At 39.8% G+C, this 21448-nt stretch overlaps 1 protein-coding gene across 2 annotated transcripts; it reads left to right on the top strand.

Moving 5' to 3' along the window:
• The first annotated feature begins 774 nt into the window (after positions 1–774).
• ppp1r16a (protein phosphatase 1, regulatory subunit 16A) lies at positions 775–16733 on the top strand. 2 transcript variants are annotated; one of them, XM_087846094.1, is made up of 12 exons: positions 775–931; positions 2764–2818; positions 9178–10221; positions 10682–10752; positions 12893–13038; positions 13301–13404; positions 13590–13714; positions 14031–14156; positions 14237–14312; positions 14410–14539; positions 14645–14807; positions 14927–16733. In XM_087846094.1, the coding sequence occupies exons 3-12, from the start codon at positions 9975–9977 to the stop codon at positions 15452–15454; spliced, it is 1716 nt and encodes a 571-aa protein (XP_087702220.1). In that variant the 5' UTR covers positions 775–931; positions 2764–2818; positions 9178–9974; the 3' UTR covers positions 15455–16733. The 2 variants fall into 2 exon arrangements, with proteins under 2 accessions (XP_087702220.1, XP_087702219.1); XM_087846093.1 differs by lacking the exon at positions 2764–2818.
• Positions 16734–21448: the final 4715 nt, after the last annotated feature.

Raw genomic sequence — 21448 nt, 5'->3', positions numbered from 1 at the left:
AAAGGTGGAGCTGAAAAGCTGAGAGGCAAAAAGAAAGACAAACAAAAATGCAACAAAATGAGTCAAATTAACCGGCATGTTAGCAGCTACACTGTCAACAGCAACAACTAGTAAAAAACCCCCAAAAACAAACAAACCCTCGCGTCACAAACAACTGCTGTTCTTAGCACTAGTCTTGGAGAAGGGACAGAAATCCCCAAAAGAGAGTGGTAAGAAAATAGATGAAGGGGAAAAATTAGGAAGGGCAGAGATTCAAGTAAAATGAATGGCTACTTTGACCACAAGCCACCGCTAATAGCTAAAGTACAGCTTTTAAATAAAACATGATGCACTACAGTATAACTCATTATTAGTCAGTACATAGTGTCGTGATTGCTTTTGTATCAGTCCTGGCCTGTCTAGCATGTATGTGGAATTTGTTAATGCCCCCCTGGGGATGAATAAAGTATCTATTAATCTATCCACTTAAAATATATTTATAGAGCCATTATGTTTGTTGCCATTTCTGCTGCCCTCTTGGCCTCTCATTTTAAAAAATACAATTTTTAATCTCAGACTTTTTTTTGTACCTGGATAAATAAATGATGTATAAAATTCACTTTGTCAAAAACTTGATTGCTGCTTACACATTGGGATGTTTGTTTGGTTTGTTTTTTTTTTTTTTTTGGGGGGGGGAGTCAGCAAGTCATTTATAACAGTTTAAATACGGGCATGTTTTTTGGCAGACGATCACCTGTCTCCTGCCGCCCCGCAACCTGCAGACTTTGACGCCCTCTGGTGGAGGCTGTCCGGCGGGAGGAGAGGGCGCAGGTCCGGTTGTTATGGTGAAGCATTTCCCCAGAGGGCTGGCTGAAGCTGGAGCTGCGGCGGACAGCAGCTGATTCAGTTTCACGGCTCGCCCAGGACCTACCGCTGACAGGCAGCGCAACAGGTAAGATGTCGCCACTTTGTTTTTCTATTGTTTTACAATGAATCTGCACGTCCTGCTCGGTTCAAACGATTGTGTATAAGCTGAACTTAGTTGTCGCCGAGACGTTAACCTTAATTATCTGAGGGCAGCGGCTCCGAGTTCAGCGTCGGTGAACAGCGAGCTAATGCGAAGCTAAGGTAACGTTAGCATAATATGACTTCACCACAGGTAGCCGCACAACAGGTACGCTTGCCATTTTTTCAACTTATAAAGTCAAGCGTGTGGGATACAACTACGTTATGAGAGCTACGAATGAAGCCAGTGGGGAAAGAGCCGCTTGCATTACCTGTCAGCAGACAATACACCTGTTGGGCTTGTCTATGAACCGCTAGGTCGGTTAGCTAATCCCGTGACAGGAGCTAAAGCTTCCGCTGCTGTTGCTGTTAAAACTTTCCATTATTGTATTAATGTCGTTTAGCGCTATAGCGATCGCATCAAACTGTGATGAAAAAGTGAAGGTGATTTGGGACTGAGTTTAACTTTTTTTTTTTTTTTAAAAAGCTAAATATATCACAGCAGGGTGAAGGGCGACGTGCCAACTTATACAGTTAATTACCCTGACGTAAAAAAATACAACTCATTTATCTTACATGCGGCAGCTCAGAGTTCAGGGTCAACTAGATCCAATCATTTACTGAAATGGGTTTTGTTGGATTACTTTAACATTAGTTGAATTAATCAACTATTTTGTTAATAATAATATAATAATAAAAATAGCAAGCTCAGTCTGGCAAATGATATTACAGGTTGATGACTGAATGAATAATTCTGATATCTTATGATAACATCTCTGATAACATCTCTTTTCTCAGCTAAAAGCGAATTGTAAAGAGAATTTATTTGTGAAAATAGGCGCACTGCACAGGAGCAGACCCACAAGTCTGAAGAGATTAAGGAAGAAAAAGGTTATTATTCACAATCAAGCACGGCCCTTCAGCTATTTGACTTTAACCCTCCATCAATAACTTATTAACCTAAATAAACTCACAGGCATTTGTTCTTGTCAGGCCTATGTTTAAAGTGCCTCTTCAACAACATTGACTTGGTATGTAAAGTTAAATATTTGCAGGTTTCACAATATAGACTAAAATTAGTGTTAGGGCTCCTTGATACACTGTGTGACAGCCCACACAGTGCTGCGTGCTTTCAGAGACTTAGGAAGAATAGATAAAAAGGCTGGACTGTGATTTTACAGCAAGAGTAGCAATCGCTACTAAACTAATAGATTAATTCTGCAAAGTAATTCTGTCAGGTTTGGTGCTCTCTCTCGTCTTACTGAGGCATTTCTTTATTATCCCATTATGGGATAATAAAGCTACATCTCATCCTGTCACCTGGCACCATTTAAAGATCCCTGTTTTCTTTTTTGTTTCTTCGCCTCTCCTCCTCCGCTCCAGCATGACACGACCCTACTTCCTACTTACAAGTAGTCGGAGGAGTTAAAGTCAAAGCTAGTCTGGCTGTCTCCTCCCCATCCTGTCTCCTCCTCATATTCTTCTCTATCTCCTTCACATTCTTTCCTCCACATCCTTTTAACCCTCTCTTTCTCTCTCTCTGTCCACATCCTGTCTTCCAAAAAAAGCAGCGGCTCTTTTGTGTGACGTATCTTCGCCTTCATCATTGTGTTTTTTGTTTCTCATGGTCTCTCCTAACCCTTGGCTGCTTGATAGAATTACTGAGATTTCTGAGTGATTACATGGAGCAACTCAAACCTTAACACATGACAGGGCTTATTGTAGATCCTCCTCCCTCGCTCTCATTTGTAGTGATTATAATTTTGTCCGTCCTTCAAGGGCTGCAGCTACAAACATTTCCTGTATCAGTACCCAAAGTGGAAATTATTTCAAGGTATGTGACATCTTCATTTGTCTTGCATTGTCCAAGCATCAGCCCAAAAAGACATTAAATTTAAAACAAGTTTTTCTTTCTTTCTTTCTTTCTTTCTTTTTTTAACGCAGAGAAGCAGTGTAGATGCTACACTTTGGTAACACTTGGCTTTTTGATTAGAAATAATGGTTCATGATTTGACAAGCCATTCCCAGCTCTATCCCTTCTAACAGTGAGCATTTGTGAGTATCTGGCACACATTTTAGCCTACTTTGGCATTGTTTCAGACTGCAGGCGGGATCATTCCCGAATCATCAAGCTACACTGACTCAGCAATGTTTGTTTCAATGAGTGGGTCGGTAAGGTCCTCTGTTTCAAATCAAATAGCTCACCAGGCTGGAGGCTGTACACAGGAGCCATCCGGTGCTGTTTTATGATGACAAACCCATGATTGAAGCACAGAGGACCAAGTGTGGCCAGATTTAAGGTTGGCTGTTTAGGCTGTATTTTCTGTTTTGATCAGTCCCACCCACCTGGTGAATGTTTGAGCCCCAGTATATGTATTCATAGTACTCTATTCATTCTAGCTGTTGAGTGAAAGGTTGTATTTGTCAGCAGCTGTAGACAGACCTTCCTGTTAGGTCACTAGGTGGAAAATTAGTCAGAAGACTACAAGTGTCACATTGACGAAGGGACGTTTTCCCAAACATAATAAATGTTAGTCATATTTTTCAGCACGTGTGTGAGTGTGCGCTGTGGTGTCTGCCGTGCTAAAATTTGTCTTTTCCTGTGTAGTTTCCTGTCTCGTCTTTGCCCAACACTGGGAATCACAAGGTTCTTCCACAGTCTTCCCACTAACAAATTCCCCATTCTTTATATAGCAGAAGCAAAACTAACAGACTCATGAGGCTGAGGTCTGTTGTGCATCAAGTGTTTGTAGTGAGTACATCGGTAAGGTAAGATCACAGCATCGCAGAGAAATTGAAGCAAATTTTTAAAGATTATTATTGATATCATGTAGTTACATGAGATTGTTCATTTAGTGTTCAGATTTTCATTTATAGCTTTCTCCTCATTTCTTTTTGAATAGTTAGCAAAATCCTTCCTTAAGAAAACAAAAGGACGGGGGAGGGGTTGCTCTTTGTTGAACACTTGATCCTAGTATATACTGTTGAAAATATACAGTGCTGTGCAGAAGCTTACATTTCTTTCCTTTTTTCCCTCTACGAAAATGGGAAGTCGTTGCAGCTGTTTATTGAAATGTGCAAAACTACAAGAAATACAGTATAAAAAAACAAACAAATTTTGTGCAATTCTAACAGCTTTATTCTTCAGCACAGTCTGAACTCTCTTAGACAAACTGTCCTATAATTTGTTAAGTCCTCGGTGAACAGAAGATTGGTCAACTGAAGGATCAGATGCATCTTAAAGGCCCTGTGTCAGGTCTTTGATTGGCTTTTTTTCTTATTTCTTAAATATGTGACTTTCCAATAGTGTTCATGTGTTGTAGAGAGTCTTTAAGCCTGCCATTTCTTCTTTTATCCTCTACAAAAAAAAAGAGCACACATTGCTGAGATATGCACCGTTTTCAGCTAATATCTCTTTGGGAATTGCCTGTTTTGTCCAAACTATTTTATTTCTATCACACTGTTATCATCTTTGGCACTTTTCCTGGATTCAGCTTAAAAATTGGAACAATTTATTTGCCTTTGTAAAAGACTGCTAGTAACAATGTGCCTTAAGATACCGTTTAAAATGTCTGTTATGTGTAGACACAACACTGGTTCCTTGAGTTGGGGTCCTTTTTCAGGCTTGAATGATTCATAGGCCAGTGTTAAGTGGCTTAACAAACAAAACATTCCTCTGAAATGAAATGTGAAAGAAAAACTTTGAAATACCTCCAGAAAGCCTGGAGAACTGCTGACCACGCCCACTTGCGAGAAATTGTAAAGAAAAGAAAATTTACAAGAAAGTCTGACTCCTTGGAAGCAAAATCTAAAGAAATCAGGCATGGCTCAAGACTTTTGCACAATACTGTAGTTTTAATATTTATCTTTGAAATATCCTCACATGTTGACGCCTTGTCTACAATTGACTACAACCAAACTATTAATATGTCCAGAGAGGCAACACAGTATTGGGCCACTGACTGTTTATCTTGTAGTTTTTTTTCTCTAGTTCACTTCTGAGCTGCTGGTCTGTCTGAGTAAGATAGCATTTTCATGTTGTGAGGATACTGAAGACGTGTTTTCTCTTTTTCACAGCAACATGACTTGTAGTTTGTTTGACTAAATCTGAACTATCGGAGTAATACTCTAAAGGCATAAACTTCCCTACTTTTAGGCTTTAAAGCAAAGACTGGACTGAAAGGTCATGGTTAAAGTGGAGTCAAAAACAAAACAAAACTGGACAGTATATGATTTACAGAGACAAGATCCAGAGTGGAAGTGGCTGATTTTGACACATACTGTTTTTTGCGTCAGTGTGTAACCACAAGTTAGCGGTGTTCACACTCACAGCAAATACTTTTGTGTACATTGTGACTATGAATCAGGTGCTTGTATTGTTTCGTTGATGATGGGCTAACACAGAATTACTTGCGACGTAGAACTTAATTTCTCCTTCAGTCCAATTTTTACCCCTTAACTGTAAAAGGCTAATGGGGTATTGTAGTCACCTGGGCAGGCAGTGTGGATGCCCGTGTTTTTGCATGTGCTAACTCGAGAAGAAGGCAATGTAGGATTTTCAAAAAATTTACCAAAAGTGCATATATAAAAAATCTTGATGAGTTCAAATCTCAGTGACCTCAATGTCAAGGCCCCAGAGTTCAGGTTTTCTGAAAATCTGGTGAATGAGGGGTAGCACTGGTAGTTGTGAGAATCCACAGTGTCCTGAGCAGAGTGCAGTTGTCACATAACATTATTTACACTCTCCAAGATCAGCTTGCGTAGTGAAAAACATTTACAAGGATGTTGTGTCTTCCAGAATTGGTCCTTGGCAAGAGAAATTGTCACTGTGTTTCCTGCTGAAAGGATTTAGGAAGTATTATCACTGCTACACTACTAGGTTTTGAAATGGATACATTTATTATTAATGGTTTCAGGATTAGTTTCTTAGTGAAAAACAGGTGAAAGATCCCTAGTTTGATCCTGGGAGGAGAAATAAATCCCTTCATAGTTGCATCAGAGAGGAAATCTGAAGAAAAACAACAACCTGCCAAGTCAAACATGTGGAGCTATCTGCTGTAATGAAATAAGAGGGAAGCTAAAAGTAGCTTTTAGTGACCTGTTGCTAATCTCCAACATTTTCTTTAGACTGTCATTTGAAAAGGATTCAGGAAGTATTAAGTTTGGTATTAATAGTATAGTTGGGTAACTTTAACAGTGTTCTTGCATTTTCCTCAGTGCATTATCTGCCATTGTGAATCAGTCAACACACCACATATATGACAGTTTTTGGAGGGATGGGTTGTTTTAAGTGACATGTGTTTTTGATGACTGGATTTTATGCGTAAGATATATATGGATTAACCACGCTATGGCTGCATCCATAGGTTCATGGATATTTCTTAAAATTGATTTTTCTGAGTTTGTTTTGAAATTGCAAAAAGCATTCTCAGGTGTTGTCAAGAGCACGCCAAGGCAAGAGGTGGTGATATCATCCTGAGAACTATCCAATGCCCACTACAGAAGACATATTGAATAGACTATTGTTCTAATGACCCATTGAGGTTTTGCCGACATGTGACCACTATTAGCATGATGTCAATTTGTCTGCCATTCTGGATGTTTGACATTCATGGTGACCATGTAGGTTTAAGTGAATAAGTACGTAAATCACACACAGACATGGAGACCTGTCTGCAACAATCTGGCAACCTCCTGTTGCGAGGGAAAAATATGTATTCCTCAACCAGTTGGCAAAAACCTGTTTGTGATATGGCTGTTATTATATTGCTGTGGTCGTAGAATAAATCTAAGTGATGCACTTGTCTAGAAACATTTCAGATATTCTCCAAGCTCAAGAACAAACGGAGAAAAGTCTGATTCAAACTGTAAATCGACACAGTTGGTTCAACCTTTACTTTGAAGATGAAGCATCTGCATTTTCTTTTCTTTTCTTTTTTCATTTTTCAAGTTTTGCTACCACTGGGTTAATAGTTGCCAAGTATCTGCACACAAAACATGAAACATTGCAGGCAACTGTAACCAAATCAAACACTAGGAGGTTTTTGATGCAGCACCTTCTTTGCAGCGATAACTATATGGTGGGAAACTTGTGAGCAATGTGGTCATGAGTATAAGAAACAATTATATAAGAAACCACAATAATATAAGAAACCGCAATAATGCTGTCATCCCAGAGTGATACATCATGTAAGATACACACCACAACAGTGGCAGGCCAGGACAGTTCCAGCAGGTCAGGTGAGCCCGTATTTTCATGGTGAGGGTGGAAACACAGTAAACCGGTTTTATAGTCACAGGGACAAAAGGGGCACACTTTTATTATCTGCTTAGTAGGATAACGTTATTCAGAAAGAGCTGTGAGGGCAGCCTTGATTCTCACATTGATCACTTTAGAAATGCAAATCATCAAATTCCATCTCTTTAATGTGCGCTGTTGTGAATCGCATATTTAAAAAAAAAAAAAAAGGTTTATCACTCTTTGTCTGTGTAAACTCAGCAAACATGAAATGTTAGTGAAGTAAGAATCGAAGCATTTTTTTCAGAAGAAATGAACTTCTGATGTGCACAAATCAAGTAGTGGCTGATTTTTGTGAAAGATGTGGACTAAAGGATGTATTTTAATATACAGGTGATATATTATGGCTTTGTTGTTTATGTCTGAGTGTCAACATTTAACATAGGCTTTGAGTATGAAAAGATATCTTTAAAATTCACAGCACAGGATAAAATGTCAAAAACACTAGGTTTGGGAGTCTGACAAAAAAAAAACCCCAACATATTTAAGATATTTTTCCCACTGATCTCTCAGATTGTGTCTGGAATTATCCCACTAATACATCAGTAAAGTTCTTGAAGGGATTTTTCCAGATTTCTCTAATCCTTTTCCCCTTTAAAGCCCCTTAAAATGCCACAAAACTTATTCCCCTTTTCATTAGTTAAGTGCAGTATAACCAAGGCCACTAACTGTAATTGGACTATTCTTTAATAGTCCGTATACTTACTGTTTACTCTTGACTTTTACAGTGCTGATTTTTGGATACTATGGCTTTCTTCCCTGAGGGAGAAAGGTTAAAAAGCTATATTGTACAATTGTCGGTACATTCTAATTGAAACTAACCTTCATTACACATATCTCTGTCCTGTGCATTCCAAGTCCATATTAATCGGTGTATTTAAAAGACAGATCTGCGTAGTAGCCTTCAATCCATGGAGAGAGTCAGAGTGTGACCTTAAACTAAGGAAATCCTTACATTGTAGCTTGTGACAAAGGGTGAAGGGTTAGGTATCCTGAAAATAGTAGGTATACACAGAATATTAATAGTTCTTGCCTGTCCCCAAGGCAAGAACTATTAGTCTTTCAAATGGCAGGGCAAAACCCTATTTAAAAAGCACAACTATAGTTCTTTGTATGCTATATCATATTGCACACAAGGCTTTAAGATATAGGCCTCTGCACTTAGTTTGTAACAAAGGACTATTTGTGTTTAATACAACTATTAAAAACACTGTTGGAGTCTTAATGAGGGGAAAGTCCAAGAGGACCGCTGTAATATTTATGTCTAATGATTCTACACTTGATTGCCCTCTAATCTTGCTGATTTATGGACCGGTGTGTTCTCCCAGCTTTTTTTTTCTTTTTTTGTCATTGGTACAATGTTGCAGTAGCTGTGTCCTGGGACTACAGTCTTATCAGTCACTCTCTCTATCTCACTGAGTGCCTCTAGTTGACCTTCCTCTCAGCGCTCACTGGCCCAGGCCTAAATAATAAATGAACAGCCTGGAAAGAGCCGAGTGTGTGAGCCGCGTATCTCTACTTGGAAGTGAACGAAAGCCAATGAGAGTGATCTTACTGACCAGGGTTGTCAGGGGTGGGAACTTGCACCATAACAGGTCACATACTTGTTATTTAACTGCATTGCCACAACATCCATCACTCACTCTCACCGTGTGAATAACCTGTAACACATGTAATGTGTGTGCTGGGCTGCAGGGTGTGTCAGTCATTAATGAAAAGCATCCCACCCTCTCAAGTTTCCTTCAGGAGAGGAGTGGGAGAGGAGGGAGTAGGGGAGAGGAGCTCAGGGGTTAAAGATAACAGGATTAAGAGAGCAGTATGTTGTCATTATACTGTAACATAGCCCTGACTTTTTGTCTCACTGCAGTTTTTCCTTCTCTCTCCCTGACCCACAGGCTGAAGACAATGTCATTCAAGTTGGTGAACACGTTATACCTAGATCACATCTTTTGAAGATTTACCAAAAAGTGCACCAACACTATCAACAGGAAGTTGTGAAATGTTGTTATTTGACCACCCAGAAATATTTTAATTCTGTCAAATATTTTTTTATTGTCAGTAACTGAAGTAGGACTCCTTTTTTTTTTATTCTCATTGGATGTTTGGTTCTTTCCACCTTGTGGATTTGTTTTTCACTGCTGCCTATGGATTCTCACAAATCCACACCTCCTTTGGACCATATACTGAAGCATGATTGCTATCTGTTTGGATTAGAAGCTAAGATAGACTGACCTTTTATAGTTGTTTTGTTTTGTTTTCTCTGTTTGCCAAGTGGATGATTCGTCAAGTTACCCAAAGTAGAAATGGATTGGAGGACTGACAGCTGGTTGAAACCTACCCTTTGGATTATTATGTTTTGGACACCTTCCTGCTGCTATTTTACTTTAGCACGATAAGAGTTTTTAAAGATGGGAAAGAGACAGAAATATCTGTCACCTGATTGCACAACTTAGTTTCTTTCCCATCATATTTCTGAAGTTTTTGCTGTTTTTTGTGGTTCAAGTTACTTTTAAAGATGAACTGCAGCATCTTTTTGTGTTCCCTCACCCTGATGTAGGCCTCTTTGGCTTCCCTATAAAAAGGACAAGAGGCATATGATAAATTACGAAGGCTGAAACCCCCTAAAGGATATCCTCACAAAAGTGAAAGAAACAGTACTATAGTAGCTGAGCCGGTGTGGCGGTGCGGTATCATGGCAGCAGATCACGGCGAGCTGCTTGCTGAAATGGCAACCATGGGGCGTCTGAGTGCCACAGAACGGCTCAAGCATGCCAAGAAGCGCCGCGCTCAGCAGCTGAAGGCTTGGGCACAGATGGAAAAGGATGCAGCACGAGGGTCAAGGGCCAAAGCAGATAAGAAGAAGCCACGCACCACCAAAGTGACATTTCCCAGTGCTGTCACCCTGCTTGATGCTGCTTCCCGCAACGACCTGGATGAAGGTGGGTATACACGCTGCACAAAAAGTTCATAATCAGAAAACAACAATTCAGATCTCAGAAACGTGTGAAGGGAGACCCCAGAAGTATTGGTGTGCCATAAATTGACTGTAATGCTGAGGCTTCTTTGTCCTGTAGCTGTTGGCATTTGCTGAAAGAAGCTCTTGCACTGTAAAGACCAATGACTTACAGGAACTGAAAAAATTGTACTGAATATATTAGAGATTAAAAATAGTATTAAGAGCTTTATTATAAGTTGTTGGATCTAAGCTAGTTGGTAAGGTGGTAAATCCTTTTACATTTTACACATACCATCTTGTAAAGATTGTTCTATGTTCAGGGCAGGTAAATGGCAAGGTTGTTTTTGTTTATTTATTTGTATTTTTTGGAAAAGACTCTGCCCTGGTGGTCATGCATAATCTGTATATACATGATTGTAAATTTATTTTTTCTTTTTTGCTAGTGAGGGAGATGCTTAACAGCGGAATCAACCCAGATCTAGTCAACGAGGATGGACTGACTGCTCTGCATCAGGTACACATGCATTTAGCTCCAGGAGCCGCCACCAGTCAACCACTGTTCACTGTTAACACTGCTAGTGGTACAAACTCAAATGCCTCCTCTCACTTAGTTCTGCCTTTGCACTAATCAAATGCTAAATGTATCATCAACATTACTGAGTTACACACAAAGCAGTTCTGCTTACGCGGCATGATTTTGTTACGGCCGGTAAAACCACATGTTGCACATATACCACTGTCAACATTTAGGCCAGTTCTGTTCTGTGTCTGTGTTTATGTTTGTTTGTGTGTGGTCACAGTTTTGAGCTCACCAAGTACTAGTTGTGTTTATTATGTCTTAACGTTTTCTTGGTTACTTTACATAAAGAAAGTAGTTATTACCCTGATTATAGATGGAAAAGGTGAAAAAGGGTTGTTGTTTTTTTTCTTGCATTCCTATTTCTGGGCAACCTCCACAATATTGCTGTGTTTTGTTAGTTGACACCTTAAGACACCTTAAATCCTTGCGATTTTCTCACTCCTTTTTAATTTCTCCTTATATGTTTACACATACACGCACTACTACACACTCCTGAGAGGACTGTTTGTTAGCACAGAGAACTCTTTACAAGAGCGGTTTGCTTTGCTGTTTCCCTTGGAAAATTTAGTGTTTACACAGAGGGCTGAGTACATGCAAATTCTTTTCTTTATCCAGTGCTTTAGTTGACATTAATACTAATGTTTAGATTTTTCTATCTCTGCTTGTACTCATTTTCTAACATCATATTTTTTCCCTCAAGTTTATTCCATCCGTTTTTAATAAACGGTCGACAATTTTCAGAGGCTTCAAATTGACTGACAGGCAGTTTCCATGACAAATTAAGCAGAAGAATAGTTCCATTTTGGATTTTCTCACTGGAACTCCTAAAATGATGTTCAAAGAGATGTTGTAAGTGAGGGAGACCATCATTAGGCTGAAAATCCGCACAAACCTACCATAAATAGAGGAAAAACTTGAGGAGGGTCCAAATCAGGAATCTTGTTCATTCTTAGAAAGAAGGAATGCTCTGGTCATGTTAGCAAAATCAAAAGTCCTTAAAGACCCCAGAAAACAGCTAAGGTGCATTATGACATAATTATTTCTGTGATTGAGAAAAACAATTTCACAACATCTGACTAAGTCAAGAACATACTCAATCGCTCTCAAGGTCTGCAAGTAAGAGACGCCTTTATAAATGTAAATACAGAGGCTTTACCAAAAGGAACAAACCACTGGTTACACTCAAGAACAAGATGATCAGATTAGACTTTGACAGAAAACCTCTAAAAGAGCCTGCACAGTTCTGGAAACAAAAGCTTTGTACAGATGAAACCATCGTGAACTTGTGCCAGAGTGATGGGAACAGAAAAGTGTGGTAAATGAGAGAAACAACAAGATGAACCAAAGCATACCACACTATCTATCAAACTTGGTAGGAGCAGTGTCATGGTATGGGCATGTATGGGTGCCACAGGCCAGTAGTGTTTATTGATGATGCGATTGGTGATAGAATGGCAGGATGAACTGTGAAGTGTACAGGGCTATACTTTCTGTTCACATTCAGTGAAATGCTGCAAACCGATCAGAAACACAGTGTTAATGGATAATGGGTCAAAGGAAACTGCAAAAGCATCCAAAGAGTTTCTCAAGGCAAAGACATGAGACATTCTTCAATCGCCATGTCAGTCAGCTAATCTCAAACAGAGCATGTTTTCAGTTATTAAATACTAAACTGAAGGCACAGAGTCTCACAAACAAGCAGCGACTGAAGCATCTCAGCAGAAGAACAGAATTTGGTGATGTCCTTGGGTTCTAGACTTTAGGGAGTCAGTGACTGCAAACGGTTTATACCAAGGTGTTGAAAACAATCCTTACATTTAAAACATTTACATTGGTATGTCCAATTACCTTTTGGGATTTCCAAAAATGGAATATGTAAAAATATATAAAAATAGCTGTAATTCCTCAATGGTTATTACAGTACTTTGATTACATCCAGTGGATTCAAATGGAAATTTTGCACTTCAATTACATCATGTTTAAAGTTGCACACAGGCAAAAGCACAGTATTAAAAAAGAATCTGTCGTTGTCCAAAAACTTATGGGCCCAATTGTATCTGTTGTCTGTTCTCAGTGCTGCATTGATGATTTTGTGGAGATAGTGCAGTGTCTGCTAGACGCTGGTGCCAATGTGAATGCTTGTGACAGTGAGTTGTGGACCCCTCTGCACGCTGCTGCCACCTGTGGACACACTGGTCTGGTGCAGCTCCTGATTCAGGGGTGAGTGCTGCCTCACATCATAACTTTTCTGTTTCTCTCACAAAATGTTTAAATTTCTAAGCTAATATGTTTTGTTTATAATGTGCTTTTTTCGTTTCAACCTCAGTGGTTGTTATTTGCTAGGCCACATTTGAGACTTAGACCTTCTTGGGAAGAGAAAGCAATTTCTGAACCCAATGGAAATGAAAACACTTAGTGACACACCCTAATATGCAAAGCTGCTAACTCAGGTCTTTTTGCATATGGATATGTGTGCTTTCAGTGGGGCCGATCTGCTGGCTGTCAATGCGGATGGCAACATGCCTTATGACATCTGTGAGGACGAGGCTACCCTTGAGCTGCTGGAGATGGTTATGGCTGAACAGGGTCAGTGAGAAGTTTGTGCACAGATTAACCTTAAAAAGAGGCATGATCAAGCTTAACTTACCTGTCATGTATCACATTTGAAATCAGATGGCCAACATTTATGTGGAGCTCCAAAGTAGGAAGAAAATAAATCCAAGTCCAAGTGATCTTTTCAATCCTGTCCCTGTGTGTGTTGTTTTGTGAAGGGATAACTCAGGACCGTATAGATGAATGCAGAGGGGCTAAAGAGGCGGCTATGCTGGCTGACATTCGGGCTCTGGCTCAGAGCGGAGCAGATTTAAACGCACAAGATGATAATGGAGCAACTCTGGTGAGACACAAGGACGCATGCACATGAACTGTGTGGTTCACTTAAGATTTGTCAGCTCAGAGTTCAAGTCTATATCTAATGCTGTAAAGCTAGATATTTAAAAAACATCTGATTATAAATGCAATAATTCCCTGACTGTTAACAGGTTGCACAGGTTTGCATTCTTTGTAATGTTTTACCAACCATTTCTGTAACATTTAGCCAATGTAATAATAATATAAAGGTTCAGAGAATTGGGAAAATATTTTGTTAATTTTATTTTGTTGTGAAATCTTGTTCTTTACTGACGTGCAGTTCATTTTCTTTATTCTTTTAGCTCCATATCGTATCTGCTAACGGCTATATGTCTGTGGCTGAGCTGTTACTAGAGAACAAGGCTCAGGTGGATGTGAAGGACTCTGATGGGTGGACTCCACTGCATGCTGCCTCCTGCTGGGGACAGGTTCATACTGCTGTCATGCCTAAAGCAACTAGTTTTCTGAAATGACTCATTCATAGTGTTTTGTGTTTTTTGTTCCATAGATGCAGATGGTGGAACTGCTGGTGGCACACGGAGCCAATCTAAATGCAAAGTCCGTCTTAGAGGAGACACCACTAGGTGAAACTAGAATATTGTTGTTGCTGCTGTTTCTGCCTTTATTATCAAACTTATTCATGGGAGACACACAAATGTCAAACTTGTTTTTGCCTTTCAGATTTATGTGTTGATGAGGAAGTCAGAGCCAAACTGATGGACTTGAAGCACAAACATGATGCCATCATGAAGAGCCAGGACAGGCAGAAAGGCACACTGCAAAGACGAGCATCTAGCACAGGAAGCAGAGGGTGAGCGTGGAGCTCAGTGGAACCAGAGGGGGAAAAGCATACACCGAAGTTGAAATGGATCATTGTTTTACTGCTTCCCCTCCTGTCTCTCATTTCTATGTGCAGTAAAGTGGTGCGTCGCGTCAGCGTGAACGAGCGCTCCAGTCTCTACCGCCGGGAGCACCACAAAGAGGCCATGGTGTGGCAGGAGCGCGGTCGACAACCCGAGCCGCAGGACGACGATGAGGACAGACAGACCGACAATGAGTTGCACCAGCATGCCACCATGGTGATGGAGGTTTTGTTTGGAAAATGTTTCTCATGACTGTTTTTGTGACCATTACAAACAGTGTAAATGTTTTGTGGTTTTTTTTGTTTGTTTGTTTGTCTCCCCCCCTCGTGTTTTAGGTTGCTACTCGAGGTGCAGCAACATCACACTTGGAAGAACTGGAGGCTGCAGACAGGAAAATTATGCCCAGCCTAGGGAATGGAGAGACCTCTGTTTCTCTGGCATCTTCTGTACCTGGAGAGCAGTGGAGTGGGGGAGGAATCATGGAGCGCAGCGCCTCCTACCAGCTCGGCTCAGTGTCTGGAGCAGGGTCTGCAGAGGGCGAGGGGGCAGACAATATGACTCGGGAGAAATCACACCACACCTTGGCTGACCTGAAACGCCAGCGGGCAGCTGCTAAGCTCAATAAATACCAAGCACCTGCACCACCGCTGCCCTCGCCCGTTGAGGAGGAGCCCTCTGTTGCAGCAGCTGAGGTGACAGCCATTCAGGCTCAGCCAGATCCTGAAATGACGCCTGCCGCCGAGGCAGTCTCACCCAGCCAGGTGTACTTCACCCCAGCCAGTGGAGATCCTCCACTTCTGAAACTCCGAGCCCCTGAGGAAGAGCAGTCCGACAATAAGGAGCCTTGCTGTGGACTCATGTAGAAAGAATCATGCAATCAGACAAATATGCTGCCTATAAAGTACAAAAGCTGGTGGCAAAAAGTGGCAAAAAAAACCCCTGTTAAAACAGACATGCTTTAAGTGAATCACTGGAGACTCTTTAGGTTAAGGCTACATGCCAATGATGGATCAATCTGCTTTGCATTTCCAAGTGAACTAAAGTGCAATCTGTGATTATTCCTCCTTTGATTAGCTTTCTCATTTCTGTTGCACATTTCACACCTTTAGCAGGTCCTAGCTTTCCGTCCTGCTTCACCTACAGGAGAACTCCAGATTGTTGTCTTGCAGTTAGAAGCAGACAGCTCCCCCACTCCATTTTTTGGGGCATTACATTACTCATCTCTTAAATACACAATTAGACTGGCTGAAAGCCATAGAATCATGTGATGTTTTCTAGATAAGGCAGAAGACTGAATTGCAGCTGATTTGTTTTAAATCAATGAGGTTCTTTTTTTTTTTTTTTCTTAACGAGTGCTATGACAGGTACATGATCTACATTAGCGTACATTTATATTGTAAACGAGAGTGAAAGAGGTTTGTTTCTTTATGGGGGATTGATCATGATTGGTTTAATCAATATTCTGAATTTATATTTAATGAAGATGGACCGTTTCCTTGCTTGATTTATTTTTTTCTCTCCTTTACTTTGGACTGAAAACATTTTTCTCTTGTTGCTTTCAAGTGCACAAAATTTGAAATGGTGCAATTTGCTAATGAACGATTTGTCTCTACTGTGAGGAAATTTAGCTCAGCCTGTCATCATCATCATCATCATCATCATCATCTATCAGATTCCTATTTTTCTGTCAGTATTTCTATTTTTCTACCCTCAGAATGTAATCATATTATTTATTCTTCCTGATCCGGAGACAATTTATAAAAAGAAAATTATGATATGTTTGTGTTAACTGAATTGTCAAAGAGTCTGTTTAGTTTTCTTGTCAAACTGAGCAAACGTGTCACGATTGTTTATCAGAGGTTGGTGCCTTCATTAAATGTCTTATTTAAAAAAAGGTTTGCAACGCTTGCACGAAGTCCCACGTTTAAATTTTGTGAGCAGTGGGATTATTACATAATCGGTCTGACATGGACTTGATGTACTCTCAATGCACTCTTTTTCTGTATTGCATTTCAGTTTTGTTAGTGATTTTTACTGATCCCTGTTTAGAAAAACAAAACATAAAAACATGTTTTCACAAATGATTTTTGTATATATTTTTTAATATGCAAGAACTCTTAATGAATGTATCTGGATGTTATGACTGGGATGCTTACAGGGAGGGGATCAGATCAGATAATGGGTTTAAAATATTTTATTTTATTCCAACTTACATTTTTAAGTGTGTGATTTGAGGCACAGATTTGATCAGATTATTGCCTTATAGTTGGTTCAAAAAAAAGCTGAACATATCCCAGTCTGTCTTGTTTGTTTGATGTTGATGACAGCTCCCTCTTGTGGTAAAAATGATCAGCTGAATATTTTTTACTTGCCCTCACTCCCCCTTTTGTCGTCCTCTTAGATCAGATCAGTCACTCTCTGACTTTCCACACATCTCGAATGGCACAGTCTGTTCCGAGCCATCTGCCAGACCAGCAGTTAATACACAATGACAGCTTATTTAGGTGGTTTAACATTGTGGTGCACCAGAATTACCTTCATCCACACCCATAAACATATGCGCACAGATCCTTATGTTGTATAAGGCCTCAGTAACAGTTACCCTTATGGGGAGGGAGTGTGTTAAAACTGGAAGCTGCTTATGTTCAGACTTGTTTTGACTGTGAGCCAGCACCACTGAGTTACAGGGACCGAGCCTGTAAGTCTCTCATAGTAATTATATAGCTGTTGCACAACATAAGGTATGTGATGTTGATCTGTCATTTAACGCTGAGGTAAAGTTGGAACAGTTACAGTCTGACAAAATACACATGAAAGTCACCAGGGCATCACATGCTTGTGTGTGAACTGTTTTAGTTTGGGATATCAAATGTCTTTCCCAAACTCTTTCCAAGCCATCTGGGGGAGGAGGGGGGGGGGGGGGGGGGTGTCTCGCACTGTCCTACAGATACACATTCACACACCTCTCTGTCTCTGATTAAAACAAATGAAATGCAAAGGAAGGAAATTTCCATGTGAGAAATGAATTTTATTTGACATTGCACCCCTGGCATCAAGTTCCCCTGCATTCTAGGTGGTTTTTCTCTGGTACTGGAGTTCCTTTCGCATGAAAATACAGCACAGTGATGTGTCGTGGATGTAATTTATTAACCCATACCTTCGTGCCACAGTCGATTAACATAAACCAAAATACAATATACAAAGCAAAAGAATGAATATAGTTCTAAGAACTTTAAAAATCAATATTTGATAATGACCACTATTTATTCAACACAGTCTGCGCTCTCTAATGGAAGCTGTCCTGTCTTTAAGTAGTCTTCAGGAGTACTTCTCCAGGCTTCTTGAAGGACATTTAAAGCTCTTCTTTGGATGTTGGCTGCCTTTGGTTTCCTGTCAAGATGAGCCCACACTGCTTCAACACCATGTTTTAGAGTCGACTGTAGACACTCACTATTGTTCCTGTGTTTCAAATTTGGATTCATCACTCCATAAAACCTGTTGCTACTGATTTCAGTCTGTGTCTTGTGTAATTTGGCATAGCTCAGCCTTTTCTCTGTTTTCCTTACTCAATAATGGCTTCCTAACAGCAGCTTTTCCACTGACACCATTTCTGATGAGGCTTGATGTATCAATTGAAGGGGCAATGCATCTCTCAGGTCCTCCGTCAGGTCTTTGCTGGATTTTTTCCCCTGTTTCTTAAGGACCTGACTATCAGATGCTCTTCTGCTGTAGTCTTTAGCTCTGCACCTTCTTTTGTGTTACTCCATCAGATTTTTAAGGGCATGCCACACACCATGCTGAAAGATGCCAAGTTTCAAACTAAAATTGAAAATGACCTTCTTGGCACAGTTTTATGCCTTTCAAACTGTGTTATCTTTGGCATTTCATATTTTGATGTAACAAATGATGAGTTTTGTGACTGCTGTTAGTTACAAAGAGCCTAAAGATACAATTTGAAATGGGTTCTTTGTTAAGTTGTGTGATGTGTAGACACAACATTGTTTCATGCCTTGACTTAGGTGCCGTTTTCAGAGTTGAATGATTTGTAGGTCAGTGTTAAGTTGTTCAACAAACAAACACATTCTTCTGAAAATGTGAAGGTACAAGGACTGGACTCAAGATGACTGAAAAAGCAGCCAGTTTCCAGTGTAAAAAAAAATTGAAAACTTTCAAAACTCTTGCCCCAAACCCTCTTTAGAAGTCCATTTTTCTATAAGTTAGCTGTTGCTATTGCACTTAATGTCCATCATAATACAGGGCATTATTTATCAACAATCCAATAGAAATGATACTGTTAAAATGACACAGACAGCATTAATCTAGCTCTCTCCCTCCGGCAAAGAAGTTTCCATTCTGAGCTGACAACATAATACTTTAATAGTTACTCTGTCGTTGCATTCACTGTAGCAGTATACCTCTTTTATTTAAAAGCTAGAAACGCTAAGTAATAAAATTAATGAAACCTGCATTTCATTTATCTGCTTGACAATTGGGGTCCTGGTATTGCGTATGCTGACTGTCAACCTGTAATGGCTGTCTGGGACACCTCACTGTAAGAAAAGCCAGGCCTGCTTCACCTGCTATATCGAGTCAAAATCTCTGCTTCAGAGCAGGGCCACTGTATGGCTGATATTACACTGTTCTCCAGTGGTGAACCCACAGCAAATCACCCAATTAAAACCCAAGTTTTTGTTTTCAGCAAGAATTTTTTGAATGACAGAAATAAAAATAGAAGTTAGATGTTTGATTGTATGATGTGTGATTGACACGGATCTCTAAAACGAAAAAGAATTTGTATTAATATTATAATTTTTAAACACAAACCTAAGTAAAATAACTTAAAACTGAAACTAGTTATTATATGTTGTTAACAACTATTGTAACTGCAGTTGTAACCACTGACCTACATTATGAACAGATAATTCAAAAGGTTGTTTATTAAATACTGTCTGGTTATTGATTAACTGTACTAAAAATCAGATAGTGGCTTCTTCATGTTGCTCTACTGTTTTGCTCCACATTGATCACAGCAGCGGATACTCAAGAAGGACATTTAATGAATTGGACTAGTCTTGTAAGATTTTACGAAGTACAGATTACGGTTTTCGCATGATAACAGAGCCATCGTCGCGATGAAGTCCATGTCCAAGGTAAATAAAGTATTTCTACAGCAGATACAACACGCCAGAGTCTATCCCAGGCGAGTTAGTCAGCCAGTTTTGAGAACCTAGCATAAATATGACTTATAACTGTTGGGAATGGTGCTTATTGCTTAGCTATTTTCTAATTATACAGTTCAGTTGGTGTTGTTGTTTTTTTTTTAAAAAAGAAAAGAAAACCGCTTTAATGTGGGAACTTTGACCTTGACTTAACCTTTAGTGTTTTTTCTTTCTTTTGAGCTGTGCTGCTTGTCTTCATAAGCCAATAAAACTAGCAAACTAACAACTTCCAAAGGGCTTCTTCTACTGGACAAGCCACACTCTCAAGCAGGACAAAGAAAGGAAGAAAAGTCTCCTTATTAAAGAACTTGGGCTGTACTTTGTGCACTCTTTTACCATCCATTTATTCGTCACTGTTATTTACGTGGCCAACATTGGTTCGGACTTGCACGCGCTAACATTGTCTCTTAACGTAAATTAGCCGCTGCTTGCTAACAACGTTAAATGCTACTTACTTATTTATTTGTTCATGCTTTAACTTTAAAGAAATACTTCCCGATGCATAACAATTAAGAATAACTGTAAAAACGTGGAAGCAAAAGGCAGCTGAAGCTGATAGGATCGATATCTTGATGCATGCTCAGTCATCCAGGTAAGTAAATCTCCAAAAGTTGATTCTGTTCATTTCTCCCACAAAACTGGACCTCCCGGCCCATTGTTCCTTGTCTGGGCTAGTTTCAGTCATTATGCAATGTACAGTTTATAAGATTGGGGAGACCTGCAGTTAGCTGAGACTGAAGAAGTCACCTGGATGAGTGACAAAACGTTTCATGTCCAGATGAACAGAATCAACTTTTGGAGAATGTGATCGATACTTTGCTTCTATTCTCCAATACAGTATGTTGCCCATTAAATTTTCTTAAATAAATTATTTGTTTAAATGGAAAAATAGAGCTCAAACATGCATTGTGAAACATTTATTAGCCTTTTTATGCTGACTGTTAGTCTTTAACCTATATACATAGCAAACACTAACCCAAAGCGATTTAGAGTCTCAAAAAATGTCTGTGAAGGTTCTCAGTCATCCAGGTCATGTAGTCAAATTAGCTTGCAAAGAAAAGCGTCTGGACTTCTTTAAGTTGCTTTCGCATGCGAATTCCTGAATTCGCAATTCGTGGGGGTCCAGGTTTAACAATGAGCTCACCTGAAACCCTGGCTGGAACCCACACCCATTTTCACACCCTGGCTCATCAGGGGGTCCTTTTGTCCCTCTGTGGGGGGATACTCCCACTAGGTTTAAATCTGGGACTCCCCACCATTTGACCTTAGAACTGAAGAAGCTTCTCGGATGAGAGGTGAAACGTCTTCAAGCAATTTAAAGAAGTCCAGAAGTTTTTCTTTGCAAGCTCAGTCTCAATTTTCTTTTTTAAATAACCAATTTTTGTGGAAAGTGGAAATCACAAAAACTTTGTAATCATTAAAATGTCACTGTCACACAACACACTGTCACGCTCCCCTACATAAGCTGCCTTTATCGGTTAAAAGTATTGGTATTGGTATCGGCAGGACCTGCACCGTATTCACTTGGTATCGGATCGATAACAAAATTTGCTGTTTGACACGGCGCCAGTCAGCGCTGTTAGACGCTGACGTCAGTCACGGTTAGGAAATCCAGCCAATCGCAAGCGACAGCGCGCG

Source organism: Neolamprologus brichardi, chromosome 9 (genome assembly GCF_056152115.1).
Source record: "Neolamprologus brichardi isolate AB-2024 chromosome 9, ASM5615211v1, whole genome shotgun sequence".
Taxonomy (NCBI): Eukaryota; Metazoa; Chordata; class Actinopteri; order Cichliformes; family Cichlidae; genus Neolamprologus; species Neolamprologus brichardi.
Note: the sequence above shows the minus strand (reverse complement) of the source record. Positions and strands in the feature narration are given on the sequence as shown.

What these genes read in the sequence shown, in the direction of transcription:
- ppp1r16a (XM_087846093.1), top strand. Translation starts at nt 9,975, where the DNA reads ATGGCAGCAGATCACGGCGAGCTGCTTGCTGAAATGGCAACCATGGGG. An exon ending in CTTAGAGGAGACACCACTAG is followed by an intron (nt 14,313 to 14,409) that starts GTGAAACTAGAA and finishes TTTGCCTTTCAG; the next exon opens with ATTTATGTGTTGATGAGGAA. An exon ending in TCTAGCACAGGAAGCAGAGG is followed by an intron (nt 14,540 to 14,644) that starts GTGAGCGTGGAG and finishes TTCTATGTGCAG; the next exon opens with TAAAGTGGTGCGTCGCGTCA.